Below are 22,592 nucleotides of genomic sequence, written 5' to 3'. Positions count from 1 at the left end.
TGCCTCGTCAGTAGAAGACCTAGGAACATTTTCAGGCCTTCGATACGAGTTTGTCGAAACGTCAGGCCAATAATAAAGTTTCACCAAAACCTCGTTGGCATAACAAGAACACATAAATACATGTCTGCTTACTGTCATAACAACGTCTTAACTGAGCGATACTGTAATTTCCTCTTCGCCGTATAAAATTAAAATGTCATTTGCTAGGCCACAAAAAAATATTTTTATACTGTTATTATTGATTTCTATGACCCGTATTTGTCCTATCAAGCTCTCGACAAAGAGAAATATCTGTGGAATTAGATGTGAATGCGTCGTAGTGTCACAATCGAGTCAAAACTACTCAGAGCTCATTGCAGTTCTGAAAGCGGCTGCGCTCGAAACAGCGCATTAGAGCGAGAAGGTGGAGCGCTTACGCGCTGTCGTTCACGCATCCTCTTCGAGCTTTAGGTCGTTTCGACCTGACTATATCTTTCTTAGAACACACAATAGAAATAAATATAGGAGGAGATCAATCAAAACAACAAGGGGTCTCAACCTAGTTTCGTCATAATTTAGGATAGAATAATTTAGTTACTCAAGTGATTACTGTGCTTTGATTTGCACAATAATTGTAGAAAAGGGATATTTCCAAACAAGCACAAAGAAGTCGGCATCATCGACTGATATCTGTCATCTTTATAGCTAAAGTTGATTAAGATATGTGAGGGAAGTGTTCCAATAATACGTAGAACTCAACCAGCAATGAGCTGGAAATTGACCAATCCTTTCAGTTGTGCGCCAAAAGGAACGAAGAGGTTCAAAATGATCCTCTTCGTTGGTGTTTTTCATGTGATTCATGTCGAATCGAATAACGTGCTTCACAGTAAAATCGCTGCGTATCGAGGCCATTGTGTGTTCTTAATTCCCCGAAAGGCAGGTGTCATCCCACTTGCCATGTGCTATTCGAGATTCACCATTTTACCACGCTCCTTTGCAGAGCTCATTTTCTTTTTACGCGCTGACTGTTATTTTAGAGCAAGCCATACATGCAAATAGCGCATCGGAGAAACTTAGGTTTACTACCATTAACGTCATTTGGAAAATACTAATGCAAAGCACCAATATTTGAATCAGGTCCATACCGTGATCCATGAACCACCTATGATGATCCTAGAAAGAAAAAAAAATAGGGAAATGACGGAAAGATATTGGAAGTTTAGAAACAGCTCTGCATAAAACTGAATATATAATGTAACTCAGTAAAATTGGGAAATCTCTTTCAAGCTGAACAACCTTCATTGACGAAATTTCTTTTGCATTGAGTATTGAAGAGTTATGCACCTGATTAGGCGTTATTTTCAAACATTATTGTTTTTGGAGTACCTACAGTTTCTATTAGATTACATTTTTCGGCAGCTAAAGGATAATCCTGATTTCTATCACTAGAAATTATAATTAGGTTATTTTCTGTGCGTTTACAACGCATGCATACTGCTATACAATGCCAATATACCTGCATTAGGGACTCAGCAGCTTGAACGCTTACACATAGAGGAAGAAACCAAAAGGAGAGCAGATAGAGAACTAGTTCTGATCAGAAAAAAAAAACAAAAACGTATGAGAAGAGTTTGAAAACATAGATTATCTTGGAATCGTAGTACATTTCAGGCTTTAAGTGATTACAATCGATTTCGTTGCAGATGAAGGCAAATGCAATTGGAAGTACATGAAAGATAGTTTTAAGTACTTCCAAAACACCAAGTGAGTCTGAGGTCTGAGCGATTGACTGCAGTCTCCTTGGCTTCCTTAACCGTCACGGCCCCCTGCGGAGGGCGAGGTTCGATGAAAAACTGAGAATTAATTACTAATCTCATTCAAATTTAAGTGACCTTCACAATAGTTTATGTGGGAATGCGATATTCGATTTCATTCGCAGAAAAACTTCGTTCCATCAAGTCTCGACCTCACACCTTGCACAGAGGGACACGCCTAATTCCCTAAGGTGCACTTGCTACTTCTAAATTGAAATAGAAGATATTTGAAGGCAGCGTTCTGCAAAGCCAGACAAAGAATTCTCTCCGGCACAAGGTAGGGCTGCTTCGTTTTTCTGTCAGCAAGCACACGAAACACTCCGTACAACTCGCGGAATCCGAGGATTAGTTGCATCAAAGGTCTCACTTTACAAAACGATGCAACCTTTGCACTCACTGGTGTGAATAAATGAAAATTGCTCCCTTGGATCTTGTGCGCTAGTGAGAAGAACTCGATATAGAGAAGGCCGCTTCCACCTTTCGTTGTTCAAACAGAAACTTCAGCTTTTGTTTAGACAGATGTTAAGTGCATTTTTACAGGTATGGTTACTCTTCTAACAGCAACCTGCTTTTGAGTGATGAAAATATGTGAACTAGTAAACTTGGAAAGTGGAAGTAAACTTGACCTCTTTCTTCTATCCTTATCGTGTGTTTTGTTTCCTTTCAGACCCACTGCGAGTATCTCTCATTATTTCATGAGAGCACTACATGATTAGTCGTATAAATTACGGTCCACGGCTGGAATGCTTCTCAGTATCGTGTCTTCATGAAGTAAAACATCAACGCGACGACGACCGTCACTTTGAACAGGTAAGGATGTAGTCCTTGATTGTCTTGCTGAGTACGTACTAGAGATGTCGCTGAACTTGCAAAGCTTCAGGGTAATCAACAGTCAGGCCGAAACTGTTTTGTGGTGCAAGATCGCGTAGGCTTTTATTCACCGAGCGGGGGTTCTCAAACAGTTGTAGGTGATACGGACCGTATTTTTGCTAGAACATGGCTATAATTCCGAGGTTAGGGTTAGGGTTAGAAGTTTATCCTGCCAAATAGAAGTCTGCTACAAGGAATCGTAGAAGGCTCAATGGGGTGCTGCACTACGATTTCTAGTTTCTGAGATGGACGGTGTAAAAGTAGAGACAAACAACGTTTCAGGAGAACTGTGCGCAATCCTCGTATGGAAACACACTGATCAGCGAAAGTGGTGGATCTAGAAGTGATTTCGAGGAGTAAGCCATCTTAAGACTGTTTTTCCAGCGATGAGCAGGAATGCTTATGGGAATGCTTGGGGTCACAACAGCATTCACAGGATGGGGTCTCTACCTCTAGGCCTTTCTACAGTCGGCGTCAAGTTTTTTCAAATGGGCTAGCCGAAGATGTTCTTAGATGTGAACGTTAAATGGGCAGCGAACCCGTGCACGCCTTCGCCACGGGCTCGTCGCATTAGTCCGTCTTCGCCGCCTATAAGTCCAAATATACAGTGGTACACGCAAAAACTCGACACCAAACGCACCTTGGAAAAACAGCGTTTTGCGATGTCTCACTTACAACCATATCAAACTAACCAATCCACTTCACGTGGTTCCCCCCATTCTATAGGTGTAAATTGTTGTCTCGTTAGATAAACTGGCCCTTCAACTCCTGAAACCCCAATTTTCTGCCACTTTCTGGATTATAATTTGTGGGTATTGTTTGACATTTTCCCGTAGTACTTCTTTTTTTGTTGAGACTGACTACGCAGGAAAAAGTATGTTAGTCTTTAGACAGCAGTTTAGTGCATGTTAGGTTAAATTTTTTAGTAACCTTGAAATGGAGAAAAGAGAGGGTCGGCTTTTCACTTCGATGACGATATTTTTCAATTTTTCCAATGTTGGAGTAAAGTCCACTTCAAACAACGAGAATCAGAAGAGAAGTTCACTACGTCACAATCTTAACAAATCATCACAGTAAATGTATGCAAACTATAATGGAAGTTAATTATGACTCAAAAAAAAATGCTCAGAAGCTTATCTGTTACTGTAAAGAACCTATCAGCGAAAATTCTCATCGACGCTATATACCTTCGGAGAAAATGCAGAGCTCTGCTGCCCTCCTCAACGATGGTAAACACAAGCAGCGGTATCCTTTTGAGATAAGTCAACGAATGCCTGCAGAAATGACTTCCTTTGAGAAGTACAGGTCCTACGATATTTTTGCTGCGGTAGCGATAGTTAGATGTTGCAGGTCGAATAAGATATTGTCTGTACTAATCTGAGGAAAACACTTGAATAAGATTTCCTCTTCCTCTCTAAAACTGCTTGCAAGTAGAACATCTAATGGTAGAATATGATGAACGTTTCTCAACGCTTCACCTCGAGGGGGAAATATCTACCATGCTATACCATGCTATTTAATGATGAGCTTATTCTGTCACATAAAACTTCATAATAATAATATATCTACCAGACTGAACGTCCTGCTAACACCGGACTTAAAACTTTTTCTGGTGCAGGCTTCGCTTGCCTTGAGCTAATAATGCAAACTTAAAGCAGAAGCAGTTCACGCAAGTTTATGTCATAGAATTAAAATGACACTTTCTCAAGCGAAGATTATTTCGCTCTTTTATAGAAACAACGCACTGGTGGAAGATCTCATCTACGTTTTCCTTCTTGTAGTCATTTTGCTACAAGTGGGTAAATACTCTACATTTAGAGAATATTTAAACTTGATTTTACATCTATATTCCTCTGATACAGCTCAGAACCATATTTCGAAGTATTAGACAAAATTTTCGTTTTTCTACTAAACAACCTGAACCCCGTCGTCGTACAAATGGAGAAAAAGGTGCTATGTCAGATCACATAAACTCTGACTACTACTTACGCACCTGTCTATATGCATGTACTCAATCTGTGAAAAAGTAGTAGAAGTAAAAAAGTAAAAAGTAAAACATAGTGAAAGCGGATAGACATACGGAATCGTACATTACGTTGTATCCAGTTGTCACGGTCGTAAATAGATTGGCAATGTCTCCTTTACTCTATCACAAAACCGCTTCGGATTATGGGACCCTGTTGATGGGTAGTTACGCAATTGATTACAATTTTTGGCGTCGACGCACCAATCCGCTGCCATGGAATCACTCTCAGCGTATTCTGGTGCGGACGGTCCAATTCAACATCACGGGAGTCGGCCACGTCCCACGGCGCTGAAATGACGCACCCTCGCCAAAAACAGTGGAATGTAGTGAAAATAACCACTACATCGAATATGAACAGTTATGCTACTGCATATCTTCGCTCAACAATTCCAAGCGAATTTGCTAGAAGGAGAAACTCTGGGTCATTTCATTTCATGTTCGAGACTACTGTAAGCGTAGTGTTACGTAATAATGTACTCTCCCCACTCGTTCTGTCCATTCGCCTGTTTGTGACTTCATCGTGTTTATCATACTTTTCCTTCAGAAATTCTATACGCGCATGCAGACAACTCCCTGAATAGTATTTGGCAGTTCACCTAATGTAATGTATCGGCCTTATCTTTATCAGAATGATAGACTGAAGGCGAGCGAAGTGAGCACCACAAAAAGTCTTAAGTTCGGAGTTAGCCGAACGTTCAAGGTATATATATTTCGGAAACAAAACAATGCAGTTAGCTTTTCTGGACATCGAAGCCGCTTTTGACTCTCCTCATCGGGCTCAAGGTGGTGCGCGCCGATGGATTACCAGGGAAGTTTGTTTGCCTCTTCCATTACATGAACCAACGAACAACGGCTGCAGTTCGAACACGACCCGGTTGTACATCATCGTTTGAATTCGTGAGTGGAGTGAGACAAGGGGCAGTGGCAGGACCGTTCCTGTTCAACATTGCCATCGATGACCTGCGAAAAAAGTCGACCAGTGTCTTACTGACATCCTCAGCACTATCGAGTGCGCCGCAGGAGCGTTGTGAAACTTTTGCTGGCACCACTCGATGTCAGTCTGCGATGTCTCCACCTTAGTTCCAACTGTTGCCTTCGCCACCAAGTTTCGAGCGCGCACACAAATGCCCCTCAACTACACTCGTGATTCATGTCGACTCGACTATACACTTTAAAGGCAGCATACCATAATAATGCATACAGGAATCTGAGGTGGTGCGAATTTCAGGTGGAGCATCCGTATACGAGGTCGTAGATTAAGGAGACGGGGGTAGTTCCGCTCATCTCTCCCTGCATCGCTGCAAACAGCCGCCTCCAGAATGCTGTTTTGTACGACGCCATCTATTGCAACGCTTCACCCCTTGCGCCGCCTCCGCCCTGCGATTCGTCGAAAATTAGTTCGGAGTGCACCGACAGGCAGAGAGGGACGCTACGCGTGCAAGGGTGGCGCACTGCAATAGAAGGCATAGTACACAACAGCATTCAGGGGCCGGCTGCTTGCAGTGATTCAGGAAGGGATGAGCGGAACCACCTCGGTCTCCACGATCTACCCCGTATACGGATACTCCACCTGAAATCCGTACCACCCCAGATTCGTGGTATGTTGCCTTCAAAAAAAGCCTAGAAGTGGCGTAAACAAGAAAAATGTTCTGTTTTCTTGCTGCTACTTTGTGCTGTGTACAGAGTGGACACTAAAGTGTACGATACAACTGAGCTCCAAAAGGTTGGCAAAACTATTCACCAGAATTGGAATTTAATCGGAACTTCAGTCGGAACTCGAAAGTCGGAAATGCTCGCTCACTTCGACTCACTGGTGCCATATTTTTGGTACACAGGGATTGAAAAGCAGCCGGTCCGTTAAGCACATGTTATATACCATATAATCGATTGAGACCTCGTTCCAATGAAATGAGTGTCTAGCCTAAAAATATGGGTGTTTGAAAAAAAAGAGAAAATTTCATTGAGGATTTTCTTTTCCATGCAATAGTTGTGATAAGCACATACAGCCTGCAGAGTTTGGCTGAAGTTTCTTGGAGATTGTGGGCTAAAAATTGCGGGTTGGATCTGTTCTTCTCAGCTCATATCCATATATGCTGAGTTTTCGAAGTATGGAAGCAATGCGTTTTTCGTGGAACTTCTAACGTTTTGTTCTCACCGGATATAAATTGTAACAATATTACTAGTTAAAAAGTTACTAGTTGTTAAACACTTGATGTCTGGAATGGATTTAGATACAAGGGAGGAGTAGCGAAATCAGCTGAATACTTAAACTGTCTGAATCAACCAGACACAAAATGTCTTCCATTACCTATAGAAAACCTTTCGAAACCTTGACCATCTCACTTTAAGGTAATACATAGAGATGCAATATTTCCACATTTTGTTTCAGGAGCGACCAAAACAAAAGTACAACGGAGGAATATATGAGTACATTGAGATCGGTGAGTTGAAAAGCCCAGAGAAGTGAACTAGATGATATGAGCGCGTCGATTTGTGGAACAAAGAGCGAAGATGTGGCCGAGTGCCAAAACAGTGAATGGTTATGTTCTGCGATGGTAGTGTCGTTAATTGCAACCAGATGTGTTGATTATTAGAGAAGGCCTAGCGGCGGAAGTTCTCTCAATACTTGGCTACGAATCATCGCAATCCCATCATTGCTCTCACTCACTCCGCAAACAAATTTTCGAAAGATTTGCTATTATTGTATTGTTTCACCCCTCCTCGGCAAAATCAATCACATATCGGCAATGATCCATGAAGCACCCTTCAGCGCCAAGTTCACAACCGTTTAGTACCCCTAAGACAGTGAAGGAGCAAAGTTATAGAACAGGCCTCATGTATTTGTGCAGCATCATTCGAATTGCGATTTACGTATTGCAACATCCAGAAACTGCAGACTGATGTGAGAAACGAGTACAACATCTGATAGAATGAGTGTGATTCTAATGGATCAACAAATTTCACAGATGTACCGCAGCAAACCAAAACATTTCTCATCGACAGTTCAACACCATTAGTGTTACAAAGTGTAGGCATTGCCAGTAGAACAACTTTCAAAGTCGTTTAATAGTATTGTGAGGCAAATTTGAGGGGTTAGTACCCAGAAATATTTGGATCTCTTTTGAAAAAGCTTCTTATTGAAAATGCTGCTGAATGCGATCTCAGAGAGGCACGACAAGAAGACGTAGTCTAGCATACGTATACACACAAAACAAACGCGTGTAATATGTTTAACCCGTAGACCGCTAAAGTAGCAACTCATCTAGCATCTAACTAGAACTAAGTATGGATAGCGAAGCGCTCATGCTGGTGCCCTTTTTCAGACTCATTCGGAGTGATGGAGGTCCCATAACGGGGCCCTCCATCTCCTTTTAGAGTGCAATCGAATAAGCAATTACAGTATCATTCAGGTCATTTTAAGAAGAGTGTGCATAACATGCATGAGAATTTTAACACCACAAATTTGTAAAACTTTGCAATTCTTCAGGTCCACAATTGCTAGGAGGCGCTTGAAGAAGTTTTTAAACACACATAGAATGTACATATACGGGGTCCATGAGTATGAGCTGCGGAAGCAGCGCGACCCCGCATTCCCCAGATTTTTTTCTTCTCAATCTCTTGCGCTCGAAAGCAACACATACCAGATTAGAACCAACACGGCGAAGTTGAACGATATTCCTCCCAATCACTCACTCAACAGCTCTTTTCGCTACACTGAGTGTATTAGCCTTGTCTTGTACTTCAACAAGAGCTTCGTATATCTTCCCTTTTTCTGGAATCTTTTCATAGTAGCAGATTTCTAATGCTTGCAGCTGAAGTACTTATTTTCTGTTCCTTGGGAATGAATTCCCGAATCTTCACTTTTCATCTATCCGGGATTTGTGCATCAATCCTTCCTACTCTGGTGAATTTATTATAACTTCATAACTGCGACTCCAGAAGCGTTGGAGAAGTTGAAAACAGTTGCAAAAAAAGGAGCTGCAGCCGATGAAACTGCCCTGAGACGATTTATTTTTCGTTTATTTCATTGTTCTATTTTAAATTAAAATTGTTGCATCTGTTTCATTTTTGGATCTGCATAAAAAAACCACCAAAAGAATAACAGGAAACACCGCCAGTATCTCTTGCTACAGTATTCATTGTTTCCCCTGGAGCTCGCTTAACTAGGGTCTGAAAAAACGCTGAGGAGACGGCCAAATTTATTTTTATAAAAGGTGCAACTCATACTTAAATTTAGGAAGCTCCTAGAGAAGTCCGAATGCTACGACCGTTATACGCACAAGTTAGTCACGCAACGGAGTTAGCAGCTCTTTTGTCTCGATCGCGTATGAATTTGGTAAGCATGATCGTGGATGCACACTCTCTGCTCGATTCAATTGACGAGATGATGAAGCTGACCAAAGAGGAAGTGAGTGCGAGAATGTCGTAAGTCCCAGCTGCTTTCGTTCTATTCTTTGCACACAGATAATGACAACGCTCAAAACTATCGAGAACCGTATCATATCGGAGGATAACCATAATACAGATCATATGACAAATGTTTATGAAACTCTACAACCGGTAGGAGCTCGTTTCGATCGAGGGAAGCTTGAAGGCAGCATACCACGAAGTTGGCGATATTGCGATCTCTTCACGAAAACAGAGTAGTGTTAGGGATGTAGATCACGAATGTGAATTCGATCACCCCTAATTTCTCCTAACCGTCCTGAAAAACGACGTGGGAAGCACTGTTCGTGTTCGAATTTTTCTACGAGCCACTTTGCAGCACGACCCATCCGTAAACATCCTTCAGCAGCTTCATCTTTTTTTACTTGAATAGACTGTTAAGGGAACCTCATTTGCTTTCGTCTGCTCTTTCGCACGCGGCTCGGGCACCGCGGTGGCTCGACGTTGGAAAATCCGAACACGAGGGCCCGCTCGCACGCCGTTTTCCATGACGATTGGAGGGAATTGTGCGTCATCACGCTAATACTCGTGATCTTTGACCAAGACTGTACGTTTTCTTGGAGAGATCCTAACATCGTCAATTTTCGTATTATGCTGCCTTTAAAAAAGAACCCCTAAAGCTACTACACTGGTCCTCCCAAAACTTAGTTTCTGCTTACGCAGGTGCTTCAAAAATATGCAGCTCTACGAGAACTTCGTGCAAGTTTCACACCTATTATGAAAAAGGTGCCGAGAAATGATACGACTACAAATTGCCTCAGAACCAACGTTAAAACTGTCAAACAGATTACATCAAAGGTGGGCTGCGTAACATATTTCCATTTCAGGGAAAACTGATGTTGATTGTAGTGCAACGATGCGGTAACCCCTAGAGCATAGGTCTTATCATGAAAGCAGAACATCCTAAAGTTCGGTCACTAATGACTGGTATAAGTTTAAGACAAATTAAAAATTCATACTGTGTTGAACACAGTCTACTCACACTAAAGCGCGAGCTCTACCTTTCTTTATTTGTACGGAGAGCTCTTGTGCTCTTTTGCATGGGAAAACGCACTTACTGCAGTTTGCACAATTTCTCCGTATGACCTGCTTTTCCTGTGCGGAGCACTACGCTATGTAGTTGGAGCCGTCAGTCAATGATCCACTAAGACCGTTGTTGCGGGGACAATTCCCAGAACGTTTAGTTCTTGCGTGAAACCTGGTTGTGGGTTTTTTTTTCTGGGAACTTTTCGAACCTACACACACCAGCACAGTATTATTCGTCCAGTATTGTTTTATCGGAAGATTCTTCACAATGCTAAATTCGTCTTCGCTAATACACACGTTCATTTATTTGAGCGAAATAGTGAGTTTTTCGCATTCATTAACAGGCAGACTAATGTATTCGGTGGCGACTGTGTTCACGCGCACATGCGCACGCATATCTTAGATTTATCTCAATGTTCCTTTTTCTGGTTTACCTCAATATGTAAAATCTACGTCATTCAAACACGACTATCAAATGCACTTTTTCAGCTGAATGACCTCGATGTGCTTCGTAGCAGCCTAGAAAAACATACTAGATTGGATAAAACAGCAGTGGAAATGAGTGTTTTAGTTGCTGAGGTTGGAAGCTGCGAGTCTCCCACTTCTTTGGATTTCTTTTTTTTCCTCAGTTCAGTTTTGTTTCTCCTAATTATCTCAACTGCTCTGAAATAAGCTCTGAAAATAATTCAGATAGTGACAGCATTATCTTTACTTCGCAACTCGTTCGACACAATTGACAAATTTCTCTGTCGGTCCGAGGAATGGCAGAACTTGAGATCAACGATGGACCTTCAGACACATGGAATTGAGAAGTTTTTCGTGGATCAGGTTTAACTTCTTCCGCTCAGGAGTAGAAACTTCTTTGAAATAGAAAGAAAGATCTCATTTCATTTTAGTGCCCGCCACAATCTCTAAGCGACTACCTCAAAAGAAACTGTCCAACGAGCTCCATTTCACCGGCTTTCACCATCTCGAGTAGAAGTTTGAAGAACACTTCTACAGATCTGCGTTCTAATTCCAATGACATACGGTAGTTGATTACGCTGTGTTCGCCTTCACTGATAGGTCCAAGTGTGAGCTTCAGGTTAGAGCCATGGACGTCAGCCAGTGCACTGACAACAATAAGAACAAGTTGTGTGAGTTCGTCCGAGGTACTTAGTGCAAAGATCACCTCTGATATCATGCGGAGCTACGAAGCGAGGGACAGTGATAGTGGAGAAGTTTTCGTGGACAACGGTGAGCTTTCGGTCCCTGTGTACCAAAAATACGGCACCAGTGAGTCGAAGTGAGCGACCACTTCCGACTTTCGAGTTCCGACTGAAGTTCTGATTGGATTCGAGTTTCTCATGAGTAGTTTTGCCAACCTTTTTTAGCTCAGTTGTATCGCACACTTTAGCGTCCACTCTGTATACAGCACAAAGTAGCAGCAACAAAACAGAACATTTTTCTTGTTTACGCCACTTCTAGGCTTTTTTTGAAGGCAACATACCACGAATCTGGGGTGGTACGGATTTCAGGTAGAGTATTCGTATACTGGATCGTAGATTAAGGAGAGGGGGGGTGATTCCGTCCCGTGCATTCCGCGTGCACAAGGCTGGCGCGCTCCAGTCGAACTCCTTGTAGAAAATAGTGCGCCAGAACGCCCGAAACCGTATCCTCCGGGCCGTTTTTCACGGCAATTAGGAAGACATGGACGGAATCACCCTCCTGTCCATCATCTACAACCCCGTATACGAATACTCCACCTGAAATCCGTACCACCTCAGATTCGTGGGGTGATGCCTTTAAGGTGTCATATGAGCACCTCGTGTGTTTTTTCTTGGCTTATATTTTATACTGCTAAGATGCACTTTTCTGCGATTAGTTCAAGTATCAAATATTATTTAAATCATAATTCTTCCAGTTCTGTCTTCATTCAGTCGTCTAACCTAAAAATGCAGATAATTCAGAAATCGAAGGAGAAAAGCTTGAGAGTTTAACTTGTTGTAGTTGAGCCAAAACGACATCTGCCTGCTGCAGTTGGCCGCGCTCGATGCCGCGTGCTGCGATCCGGGTGGATTGGTCGCCTGCTGTGCTCATCTCTCCGGCCTGAGCGGAGCTAGCGATGCCCTCGACTCGACGCTTTTATGTTATAATTCATTTAAATTGAGTTATGTTTTTCTAGCAAAAAATCTTATTTCTAGCTCTTGACAAAAACCTGCAACTCCGCTCCCGGTCTTTGAAAAGAAGCGAAATTGGTGAGTTTAAACCATGACGGACGAGGTGTGGGTTTTCTTAACCACTGTGAGTGATAGTTCTTAGAAGTAGAAGCGAAGAAGAATTAGATATAGAATAAACCCACGATAGAGATTCGGATAGATCGCGTTATAGACAGCATACCGCGGAACGTTGGGAACCCACCACGAATGGATAGTACAATTCCAGCAGTAGATCTCGGTCGATGGCTAAGCGCATGATCACGCTCAACTCCTATCAGGATTCCAGAAAAAAGTGCATGAAATAGTCTTTTTTGCTCTCGTCTCGACAACGATGCGGCTTATTACGGGTAATAGGACAGGGACAAAACTTGATGGCTTTGGAAACTTCCGCTGCTCATTTGAGTTGGATAAGTTAGATCGCGGACGGTTGACGACTGTGTTCTCTTACATAATAAGTTGTATTGTTACGAGAGGAAGTCGCAAAGGGTTGCTGTGCACGCTTCTTTTTCTGGATTACCAGAAGGGTTGAAAGTAATCACGATCATAGTTTAACCATCTCGTGGAGTGCATTCCCTCAACTAACAATTCCTAGTGAGATCCTAACAACGTAACTTCACAGTGCGGTGTCCATGGTGGTCACTCGTTCAGTGTCTCATTATGAAGAACCTTAAAGCACTAATCACTTGGAATAAGTTGAGCAGGACTTTTTAGCTTATTCTTCCCATTTCACTTATTTTTCTTTTAAAGGAGATTCCAATGCTGAAACGCTCAGTGACTATTCTTCTTTTGAAGAAGCGGAACTTCTTCCAACAAATCCAGTAATACTCGAGAACAATGTTCATAGCGGAGGTAAACCGATGCTCTTTTCGCACTAACAAGCGGTTTATTTTTGTGTAAAAAGCGCAAGAACCGAATGCGTTCAGCGCGTGTGAGCGCTCTGCGTCTCCGATAAGGAGGGGTCGGGGGTTCGCAGAGGAGGGTGCATAGCAGGCAGGTGAAGATGAAGATGTGCTGCCGTAGTTACGTCGCGCTCACCTGATTGAACACATTCGGCGACTGTGGATTGAAACCTTCATCTCAAATTCCGTACATGTACCCATCGAACTTTCACTATTATTTCAATCTTAGAAGGGATCCCCAAATTATCCAATTCTTCTGAAGATGTACATACGGCTATAGAATGTGGTAGGTGTGTTATTCACCTCTACTTTTTTCCATAGATTTTAAAATTTTCTTAATTCTTTAATCAAAACCCTCTTCCTTCTTTGACCGATTGTATCGGCATTGAAGTAATGTTTATGAGAGAGTAGCTTATAATTATAGAGCATCCGAGAACTAAAAGCCACGGCTATGTTTCTGCTACAGGTGAGCTCTGATCTCACCGTTCTGTCTCGAAACTCTTAATGCTCAAATTTCAGTTCAGTCCATTAATACTACTTTGGATGAATTCTTAGATGTTTTATTAAACACTGCTGTTGCTCGCACTCCGTTTTCAAGTGTTGGTCACATATCTGGATTTGTTTATTTAGTTAATAGTTTATCCAAAGTCTGAATTTGGCTCCTTAAGGAATTTCTTAGCGATTGTGAAGATTCTCAAATCACATCCGAGGCAGCATAGGTGAACAGACGTGCAGTGCTCATTACGTAATTCTTCTGATTTACAATTATTCCGTAATCCTTTACGAAACCTAGAGCATGCATGCGCTCGAGGGATCGATCCATTAATGTTCTTGTGAATAAAAATCTTTTGATAACGTATCGTTTGCAAAAGAAGAAGTGACTTTCAAAACACACCGCTTAGATGTGAACAGACCTTGTAAGGTGTCGGATTATAGTTACAGGCAGCATACCCACGAATCTGACGTGGTGAGGGAAGCCGGGGGATGGGGAAGGTGGGGGTGGAGTTGCAGATTGTGGCTTCCGAGTTGTTCGGCTTACTTCTCCCTGATCCCTCCTCTCTTAAAAAACGATGTGGAAGACGCCGTTTTTACGTCGATTTCGGTTGCAACGCACCACCCCTGTGCGCACGCCTGCGGTCGAAGATTAATGAGTTCTCTTCACTGACCTATTCAAGTAAAACCAATGAATGCGTTGCTGAAGGGACCGGAATGTGTACATGAGTGAATTTCCTAACGTACCTCTTTGAAAATAAAGTGGTTCCTACTGCGTTCTTCACGTAGGGATGAGCCGTCCCGGACACTGCTCTCCCTCTCTCTTCCTGCCTATTCACTCACCACGTCAGATTCGTGGTATGCTGCCTTTAAGCTATTACTGTCGCTACTTATAATCGGTATTATCAGTAGTTGCATATATGTAGTTATTCAAAAGAAACATTGTGATAGTGTAGCACATGGCATAACTGGTCGGACAGTTTTGATTCATGGCCAAAATTACGTTACGTTTTTACGTTTTTGACCGATATGATATGGTCTGCTGACTGTGAGCGTGAATTCTCCGCCCACAGCCTTTTGTCAAAAATTCAATTTTTGATCGAACTGTATGAACGATGAAAAATAAAGCGCACCGCCTTGAACGGTTCCATTGGAGGTTTGTCCTCGGGTTCGACTTCAATTCAAAACCTTTCGAGGTTTACGGACACATATTGCCCAGTACAATGATTTACATCGGGCAGCCGTCGTGTCAAGTCACCGTTTTTCCTTCCAGGGGAGACCTGATTCCAATTTATCGGCTCTGGAGGGGTAAAGAGCTTAGCTGGCGCTGCGGTGGTTTCAATCTATTGGTGTAGTCAGAGCCGAACCTCTTACTGACTGTGTTATATACAAGCCCTACGGGATTTGTTCCGTATTCCTGCAATCAAAGACGTTGCTCGAGCACATTTCCATCTCTCAACTGTTCTGTGCCGCTTTAAAATTTGTTTCAATCTTGTCAGAACTAAAAAATTGTTATTGTGAAGTGTATCACTGAATGGCGAATTCAAATAGTTGTTCACAAGAACGCGTCAAACATTGGCCAGCCATGAGCTCGCGATCGCAGATCATCGTCGATTTCCTCTTTCCTGTAAAAACAGAAGCTATTATCTATTATCATGACGTGACACGCACATAACCGGATAAATACCTTCCACAAAGTCCGTAAATTCCCGTACGAAGAACAAGCAAATAGGTGCACTATGTGCGAAGGCTTCAACGCTAGATCGTTCAGTCCACGTCATTTGTTCCAATAGGAACTGCTCCGAAGGATCGCTACTTGGCACGGAGTAGTCATACATCTAAAGATCACCGTTCATGTGAAGAAGGTTGAAGAGTCGGTGTGATGTTCAAACTTTGATATAAGCTGCGATAGCCTCATCGCAACTTTTCTTCTGTTCTATGTTCAAATCCGGAAACCATTCCCGAGTTCGGACTGCACGAGTTCGTTTCGTTTCTTCGTATAATTCACGCATGCCTGTGATGGAGCAAAGTGGAGGGATCTCAAAAGCTACTGACGTTTCAAAGCCTACCTTTTCCAAGGAAGTATGTTGGGGGAAGCTTGTATTCTGGAAGGTCGTGCTTCTGCTAAAACAACGATTACGTTAGCGCAGAAGACGACGGCTGTTCACTCTGACTGGATTTTTAACTAGTGTTAATCAGGAATCATTCTGACCTGATTTGCCTGCAGCTTTTCAAGCCACTCTTGTAACAGTGGATATCGTGATGAGTGATGGACAATATTATTCCACATAGTTTCTTTGAAAGCAGGTGAAAGTCGACCGAGATTCAGGTTTGGAAGGGGAAGACCCTAAAACATGACGTCGCTAAGTTTCAAAATAAGTATATGTGCATTTATTGTAACTCTCGCAATAGTGTCAGCAAGTAGCAGAAATCCTGTGGATGGGGAAGGTATCAAGTAAAGCTCGAGTTGAAAGCTCGCCCTTCCGTGCAATCTAAAAGACCGATGAATGCGCACGACCGGATGAGTGCGGCGCTTCTGTTGTACCTCAACCTCATTCTCTGCCTGACATCCACTCCTTCCCTCATTCCTCTCCAGTCGAAAGTCTCGACAGCCGGTTAAGCATATTCCGCGCCGACTATGTTCATTTCTCTTCGCCCATCTACACAAAACACAATTATTTTCCTCTGCAAGATAAAGGAGCGAAGAACGCCTAGATTTCTTTTTCGAAACGTTTACTGCCATTCGGAATGGTAAAATGACTTGCGGAGACCAGCCGATGCGATTTGTTCTTTTGCGTACGGAATTTTCGGAAAATTATCAGACGTGCGCTAGATAGAAATCCAATTTCAAAGTGGAGTCGTGTAGGCACATCTAAACCGCTTTACCATTCATCAAATCACCCACAATTGATGATCCAACGTCACGTTTAACATTGGCTTTTTTTTTGTCCGGGGAAGAATGAGAGAACTTGCTGAATTTCTGCCGTTTCTGGAGAAATATTATATTTAATTTTATGATTAATTAACTTAGTATGTATGTGTTGATATTTAACATTTATTTCTTTTTTAGTATTTGATGTTTGGGAAATATCTTGTGAACTCTAGAAACCCCGTGGAATTGTTAGCAGACAGCTATGTCTGAGGACTTGTGGTGAGCAGCACAGTGTGGTTTCTCACCCCGCTTTTCTAGTTGGTTTTTGTTTTCCTCACCTGCAACCCTCGAACCATCATCGATGCGGCTTCAGTATAGTTAGTCGGGTAGTAGCCTCCTTCCAGCACAGCAACAATTCGATTTGGGCATATCTCATTGAGTAAGCGAACCATGTGACCATACCTGAAGAATCTGGCACTGCTCTTCTGGAAAAGTATAGTCGTGTCTTGACCCGGATGATCACAGTGCATCTTCGATTAGGACAGGGCGAGGCAAAGACAAAACGCATGCCAAGCTGAGAAGGTATGTGCGTTACCGCAACCCCGTCGTGATCTCTCAGTGCGACACACTCGGCGCCGACTTTCAATCGAATATACGCTGCGGGTTCCGGACAATATTAATGTGGTGAGCTGATCTTACCCATGGGCCTTCACTCCTTGCCCTTTTTCCCTTTGTAGATCATAGTAGCCGGAGTCAAAGCCAGCAGAGACGAGGACAAGCTGAAACATTTCTTTCCTTTAGGCAGAGGGCACATAACAATCTGGTAATATTTCGAAACCTGTGGTTTCCACGTCCGCAGCATAGGCAACAGAATGTGGTGGAAAGCGCTCACGAAATCACATTCGGTATTCATCGCTCCATTTAAGGGGAACATGAGAGTATTTTCTGTAGAGATTGTCACAAGATTTCGTAAGGCATTGAGAAATGACTGCTTTTTCTGCTCACTGTATTCCGTGTTGTAGTCAAACTCGGAGCTGTACGGCCAGAATGATCCGTGGTGAAAGGCATGGAATGAGGTGAAGTGAAATTGTGGATCTCCTCTCAAGCAGTAATGGGTCCCATTGCCCGCATGATAGTCAAAGTCCACCACAGCCACCTATAAACGAAAAGGTTTTGAGAATCTTCAGAAAAAAAGACAACATTCTAGAGAGCAACACATCTTTATTCGCGCGGAACTTTATTTCTTTTGCACAAATACAATGGTCCGGCGAAAATCATCTGATACATTTTGTTATTGGGTCCAAACGTCTTCCTTTCGAAGGACCTCTCTCTTAAATTGCTCGAAAGTTACTGGTAGCGTATCACTACAACGTATCACTGCATCATTTGACTGGGTTCGCGCCCAAGAGCAAGATGATCGAAGATCGCACAGACGTTACTCTAAGCTCGTAGAATCGCAGTGTAGGCAGAACTAGCGAATCCCCCAACTCTCATAACTACATACATTGCGGTCACTCAATTTTCGGCGTTTATCATTGACCTATCGCGGTCATGCATATGTTAAGCCGTCAAGGCGACTATATTGGCATACCTTTTTAATCCCAAGATGTTCGGTAGCGAATTTGGCCGCGATGGCAACATTGTTGAAAACACAGTACCCCTGTGGGGTTTTCGCGAAAGCGTGATGTCCAGGTGGACGAACAATCGCGAACGAGTTTCCGACTCTGTAACAGATTTCTTTGTGGGTATACATATGTATAAGAACTTAAATACTTCCAGAAGAAGTTTCGCAGCCCGATTGTCTCCTATTAGTCAACAAAATGCAATCTACAGTACCCACCTGCCCTCAATGTTCGCTTTTACTAGCTCTATCGTTCCACCAGCAGCAACACGAGCTACTTCGGCACTTTTTGAGCAGAGCCAGAGAATTTCTTTGTCTCTAAATACAACACTTTGCCAGGCACACACAAATCTGATAGAGGAAGGCCACTTTGCGTACTTGCAGTACTCCTCACACTCTTCATCAGTTTTGAGTTCCTCTAGTTCCCGAACGAGATCACCTGGGTGATTGAGCATGAGTTCAGCATCTGTGGCTTTTCGGGCCTCTACCTCAACTCAAACTTTATTAGTAATGGGGAACACTGAGTAAAACACTTCTGATAGACCTCCAAAGCAGAAATTCGGGGTCACAAATCTCCTCTCTTCCCTCGTTCTCTTTCTTAACTACGAATATTGTAAATGTATGCCTGTGTCTGTAACATTCTGTGCCAAATGGGCACCAAACCAGAATTTTACCACTATTCTCGAAACAGGAACCAAGAGTAGTGGTTCTTTTTGCTGGAAACGGATTTTTTTTTGATTGTGTACTACTTTCTTAAGCTGAACCAAGATTGTTATTGATCTTTATTCTGGCTAACGTTTCGGCGTCGTCGCCTTCTTCAGAGCCTGGAAAAATCAAAGACACGTGTAATCTACTCTCTCAAACGCCTCGTCATCCCACAAGATATGATTTAGCAAACAGATTATTTAAAACGTCAGTAAGGCAGACCAGCGCTCACCTTGATAGCCACGAAATCGTGATGTTAGCGGACCACCAGTTGTGAGAGTTGCGCCGCTAGTATTAACTAGTAACGATGCCCCCGCCTCTGACCCCGTAGGTCAAAACCCGCAAACTCCTGATATGGCGCCAGCTCGTTGGTCACAGCGATGCATTCTTCTTTACGATTTTAGGATTTTTTTTGGCACATGAGAAGTACACCCTTGATTCATACTGTATCATGTTTTACTATTTTCATAGCTACACGTAGTTCTTCAGAACTAAAACACCATAAAAGTCTTGTATATTATACACTTTGAAAAGAACATAAAGCCATATGAACAATCAATCTTCGGTAAGCCAGTTCAGTGGATCATGATTCCATGAAATGTGAGAAAGCGATGCAATAAATTAGTGTGCAATTATAATTTGCGCCTGGAAAGTTTTCCAGACTGAACTTCAACTTTTCTCGTCTACTTGGTTTCACAGAACCTAGCCCGTTTTACCTTCATGGCTCCTTTCAATAGTCCATCCTGTTGCAAGCGATTGTAGATGCGTAACATCCGTTCAGGGCGCTCTTGCATTGTGTCATCGTATCCGCATTTGTGCTCTAGCATACGCTCATCATAGACGAAGCCAAATGGAAGACCGCTCATCCTGAAATTCTGAGTGAACTTGTACATTCTGAGGGAGCTAGTACATGAACGCCTCAAATCTGTTTGTTTCGAGTTTTCGTACTAAGTTGCATTGAGTGATTTGCAATTCACTGTAAGAGTCCTCGACCAGAATGGATCGGTTTTCAGAGATGGGAACGGCGGCTTTGTTTGGACAACTTCATATACGGATATGAGGCTGCAAAACCAGATATTCCAGTTCCGTCTTCAATTCATTTCATTCTACTGCTATAATAAAAAGGAGCTCATCAAAGTTTTCGAATTATCCTCAGAATCAAATAGTTACCTAGAGGAGAGTAGTGGTATACTTTTTTGCTTGTTTCTCATTACCCCTATGTTCCACTTGCACTCGTTACTGAACGTATTTAGCCGAGCTGAACCAATGTGTCCGAGGAAAAAAAACTGTCGTCGCTCTTCGAAACAGCTCGAACGATGGCTCAAATTCGCTATTAGAGCATCATGCGCGCGTCGTGTCAGCTCGATTGAACGCGGTCGGTGGTGACTCTAGAAGGTCCAAGAGATACTGTTCTTGGAACCAGAGCGTAGTATCGGAATGAAGACTCCGTATCACTTCCACCAAAAACTTGAGGGTGATTCTACGGAGTGAGCGCGAATAATTATTAATCAACAGTCACCGTTCAGTACATGGACCCTTGAAAACCACAATCTTCTATTAACTTCCAAAATTGTCTGCGACATTGGCTATAGCTCATTCGTCATTCAAGAAAGAGAAGAGAAGCAAGAGGAATCGAAATCGAGATTTGCCAAATCTCGGTGAGGGAAGCAAAATGTAAGAGGAAACTGCAGTCATATTCTAAGGAAAGCATCACCTGGAACGTAGACACGAACCTATTCCCTCTGTAGGTCAAGAATCAGTCGAAATGGTCAAAAAAAATTCCCCGAATCATATTTTTACTGATCTCACCAAAAATGAAGAATCCAAAGTTACGTAATGCAGTTTGCTTACCCGATTTGTGAGTCGCAGAGGGTTAACACACAGATATGTAAGCAGAGCGTGGAAATAGTACGCGGGTGATTCGGATCTAACATAGAACACCTCGCGATTATACACTGATCTCTAATCTCCTGACTCTGTCGTTGTGGCGTGTGCTCTTGGACGACGTCGAACGTGTTCTTCCGGACCAACGCGATTCTCTTACAGAAGAAAACTTGGGGCTAAGAACGGCATTAATCCTCTGCCTGTCTGTCTGATCATCTACGAAATCTGATAGGCCAATTTTTGTCGCCCACTCATTCCCCCTTGCCCCCGCCGATGAACGAAGAACACCAGCCCCGTTTGCCGTTGAACACGTCAGCCACCTTCTGTGTTTTGCTCTTTTACAGAAGCAAACCCATTAATGTTTGCGAAAAATAGACCACTCTTGGAAAGGTTTCAATTCCTCCAGATTTTTCTGTATGGGGCCACAAAAATATTACGTTGAATGATAAATCGTGAGTTTTTTTTTTAAATTCTAAAATACATACAGAAATAGAAGGCGAGATATTCTTTTCTTTTTGAAAAATGGTTTCTGCTTTACAAAGAACTACGTTTTGATGTTTCAATTGTATTGATTTCATATTTTATTTTTAAATATACTCGATGAAATAGAATTGAATGTGAAACAAAACCGAGCATTTTGACCACTTTATTTTTTGCACCTAGTCGAAGTACTAAACCCGCAAAAAGGGATCGCTGATATGTGTTGTGTATGGAGAACATCGAACAGGGAAAGGACCGAAAACACATAAAAGAAGAGCATAACATTGAAGAATTTATTGAACGGTGGAGGATAATTGTTTGCCGGTAAGAACAGCGACGAGGGCGGTTTTGCCTACTAATCTGCTGTTATTTTTTCCAATTCGGAATAGAAAAAAAAAGATTTTTCCTGTTCAGTATGAGTTTCCGTCGGTGTGTTATTTCTACATTTGACCTTCAATAAACGCCAGAATGACAGTGATTTAGTATGCTTCTTGAAACCGCATACGAGATTTTTATCTTTGGTCTCGGCTAACCGTTAAGCAAACTTGGCTTTTTCAGAGCCTGAAAGGATGAGATGGGAAGCGATTTTTCCGGGCAGACACCCTGTCTACTTAACAAGAAAAATTCTAAGTCCACTTCGGATGGTATCTGATGTCTCTTAGAGGTCAAATTCCCCTTTTTCAAAGACGGAGAAAGCAGAGCGGGTGATACTTTCAAGTTTTCACCTTCATCATACTCTGAACAAATTCAAGGACCATTGACCCTATTATCAAGGTGGAATCAAATGCAAAGAGCAAAAAGAATTGAGAATGCTCTCTTCTGTTTCCGTCTGACACTGTGCAAAGGTCTGAAAGTACAGAAATCCAAAAAAAGATCAAAACACCAATGCTTTTGTAGAGCGATAATTCCTCTGTCAAATTGAGTGGGAAACTTTGCCAATCCCCTTTTATTTTTTGAACATGGATTTTTAAATTTAGAAAAACGCTCACAACCCATTTTCCAAGTCATTAGGATCCAAAAATTCTGGATAATTAGAGAACACGCGGAAGAAAAGAAAGTTATGAGCGCTTCTTAGGGTGAGACGAATCGTAATTTATTGGTGAATGATGTTCTCGATATTTACGAGTGAATCGAAACATTGCTTCTAATAGAATGCGGTGAGAATGCAGAGAGTGTCTTTGTCGAGTATGTCAGTTACTTATATTGAAATCTGTTGACAGCGCACATAAATAAGAACAAGTTTAGCATTGATGAGGTTTTGCAGTTGACTGAGTTCGACA

At 42.3% G+C, this 22,592-nt stretch overlaps 2 protein-coding genes across 2 annotated transcripts; one reads left to right on the top strand and one right to left on the bottom strand.

Annotated features, from left to right (window-relative positions):
- Positions 1–2,501: 2,501 nt before the first annotated feature.
- RB195_017996 (uncharacterized protein) lies at positions 2,502–13,977 on the top strand (the record flags this gene model as incomplete). The annotated part of the gene is made up of 16 exons (XM_064185222.1): positions 2,502–2,603; positions 2,946–3,019; positions 7,079–7,130; positions 8,927–9,097; positions 9,154–9,249; positions 9,799–9,933; positions 10,651–10,740; positions 10,852–10,989; positions 11,058–11,191; positions 11,246–11,397; positions 12,345–12,398; positions 13,107–13,208; positions 13,488–13,544; positions 13,683–13,724; positions 13,778–13,857; positions 13,927–13,977. 16 exons carry the CDS (start codon positions 2,502–2,504, stop codon positions 13,975–13,977), a joined length of 1,530 nt encoding a protein of 509 aa, XP_064041103.1.
- A 1,300-nt stretch (positions 13,978–15,277) lies between these two features.
- RB195_017995 (uncharacterized protein) lies at positions 15,278–19,814 on the bottom strand (the record flags this gene model as incomplete). Its single annotated transcript, XM_064185221.1, has 13 exons — positions 15,278–15,375; positions 15,438–15,588; positions 15,643–15,764; positions 15,820–15,874; positions 15,963–16,097; positions 16,961–17,084; positions 17,322–17,401; positions 17,461–17,567; positions 17,628–17,778; positions 18,214–18,346; positions 18,463–18,561; positions 18,622–18,731; positions 19,665–19,814. 13 exons carry the CDS (start codon positions 19,812–19,814, stop codon positions 15,278–15,280), a joined length of 1,515 nt encoding a protein of 504 aa, XP_064041102.1.
- Between the last annotated feature and the right edge of the window lie 2,778 nt (positions 19,815–22,592).

This window comes from Necator americanus, chromosome II (assembly GCF_031761385.1).
Source record: "Necator americanus strain Aroian chromosome II, whole genome shotgun sequence".
NCBI lineage: Eukaryota > Metazoa > Nematoda > Chromadorea > Rhabditida > Ancylostomatidae > Necator > Necator americanus.
The sequence above is the reverse complement of the archived record's forward strand: the minus strand, read 5'-3'. Positions and strand labels throughout refer to the sequence as shown.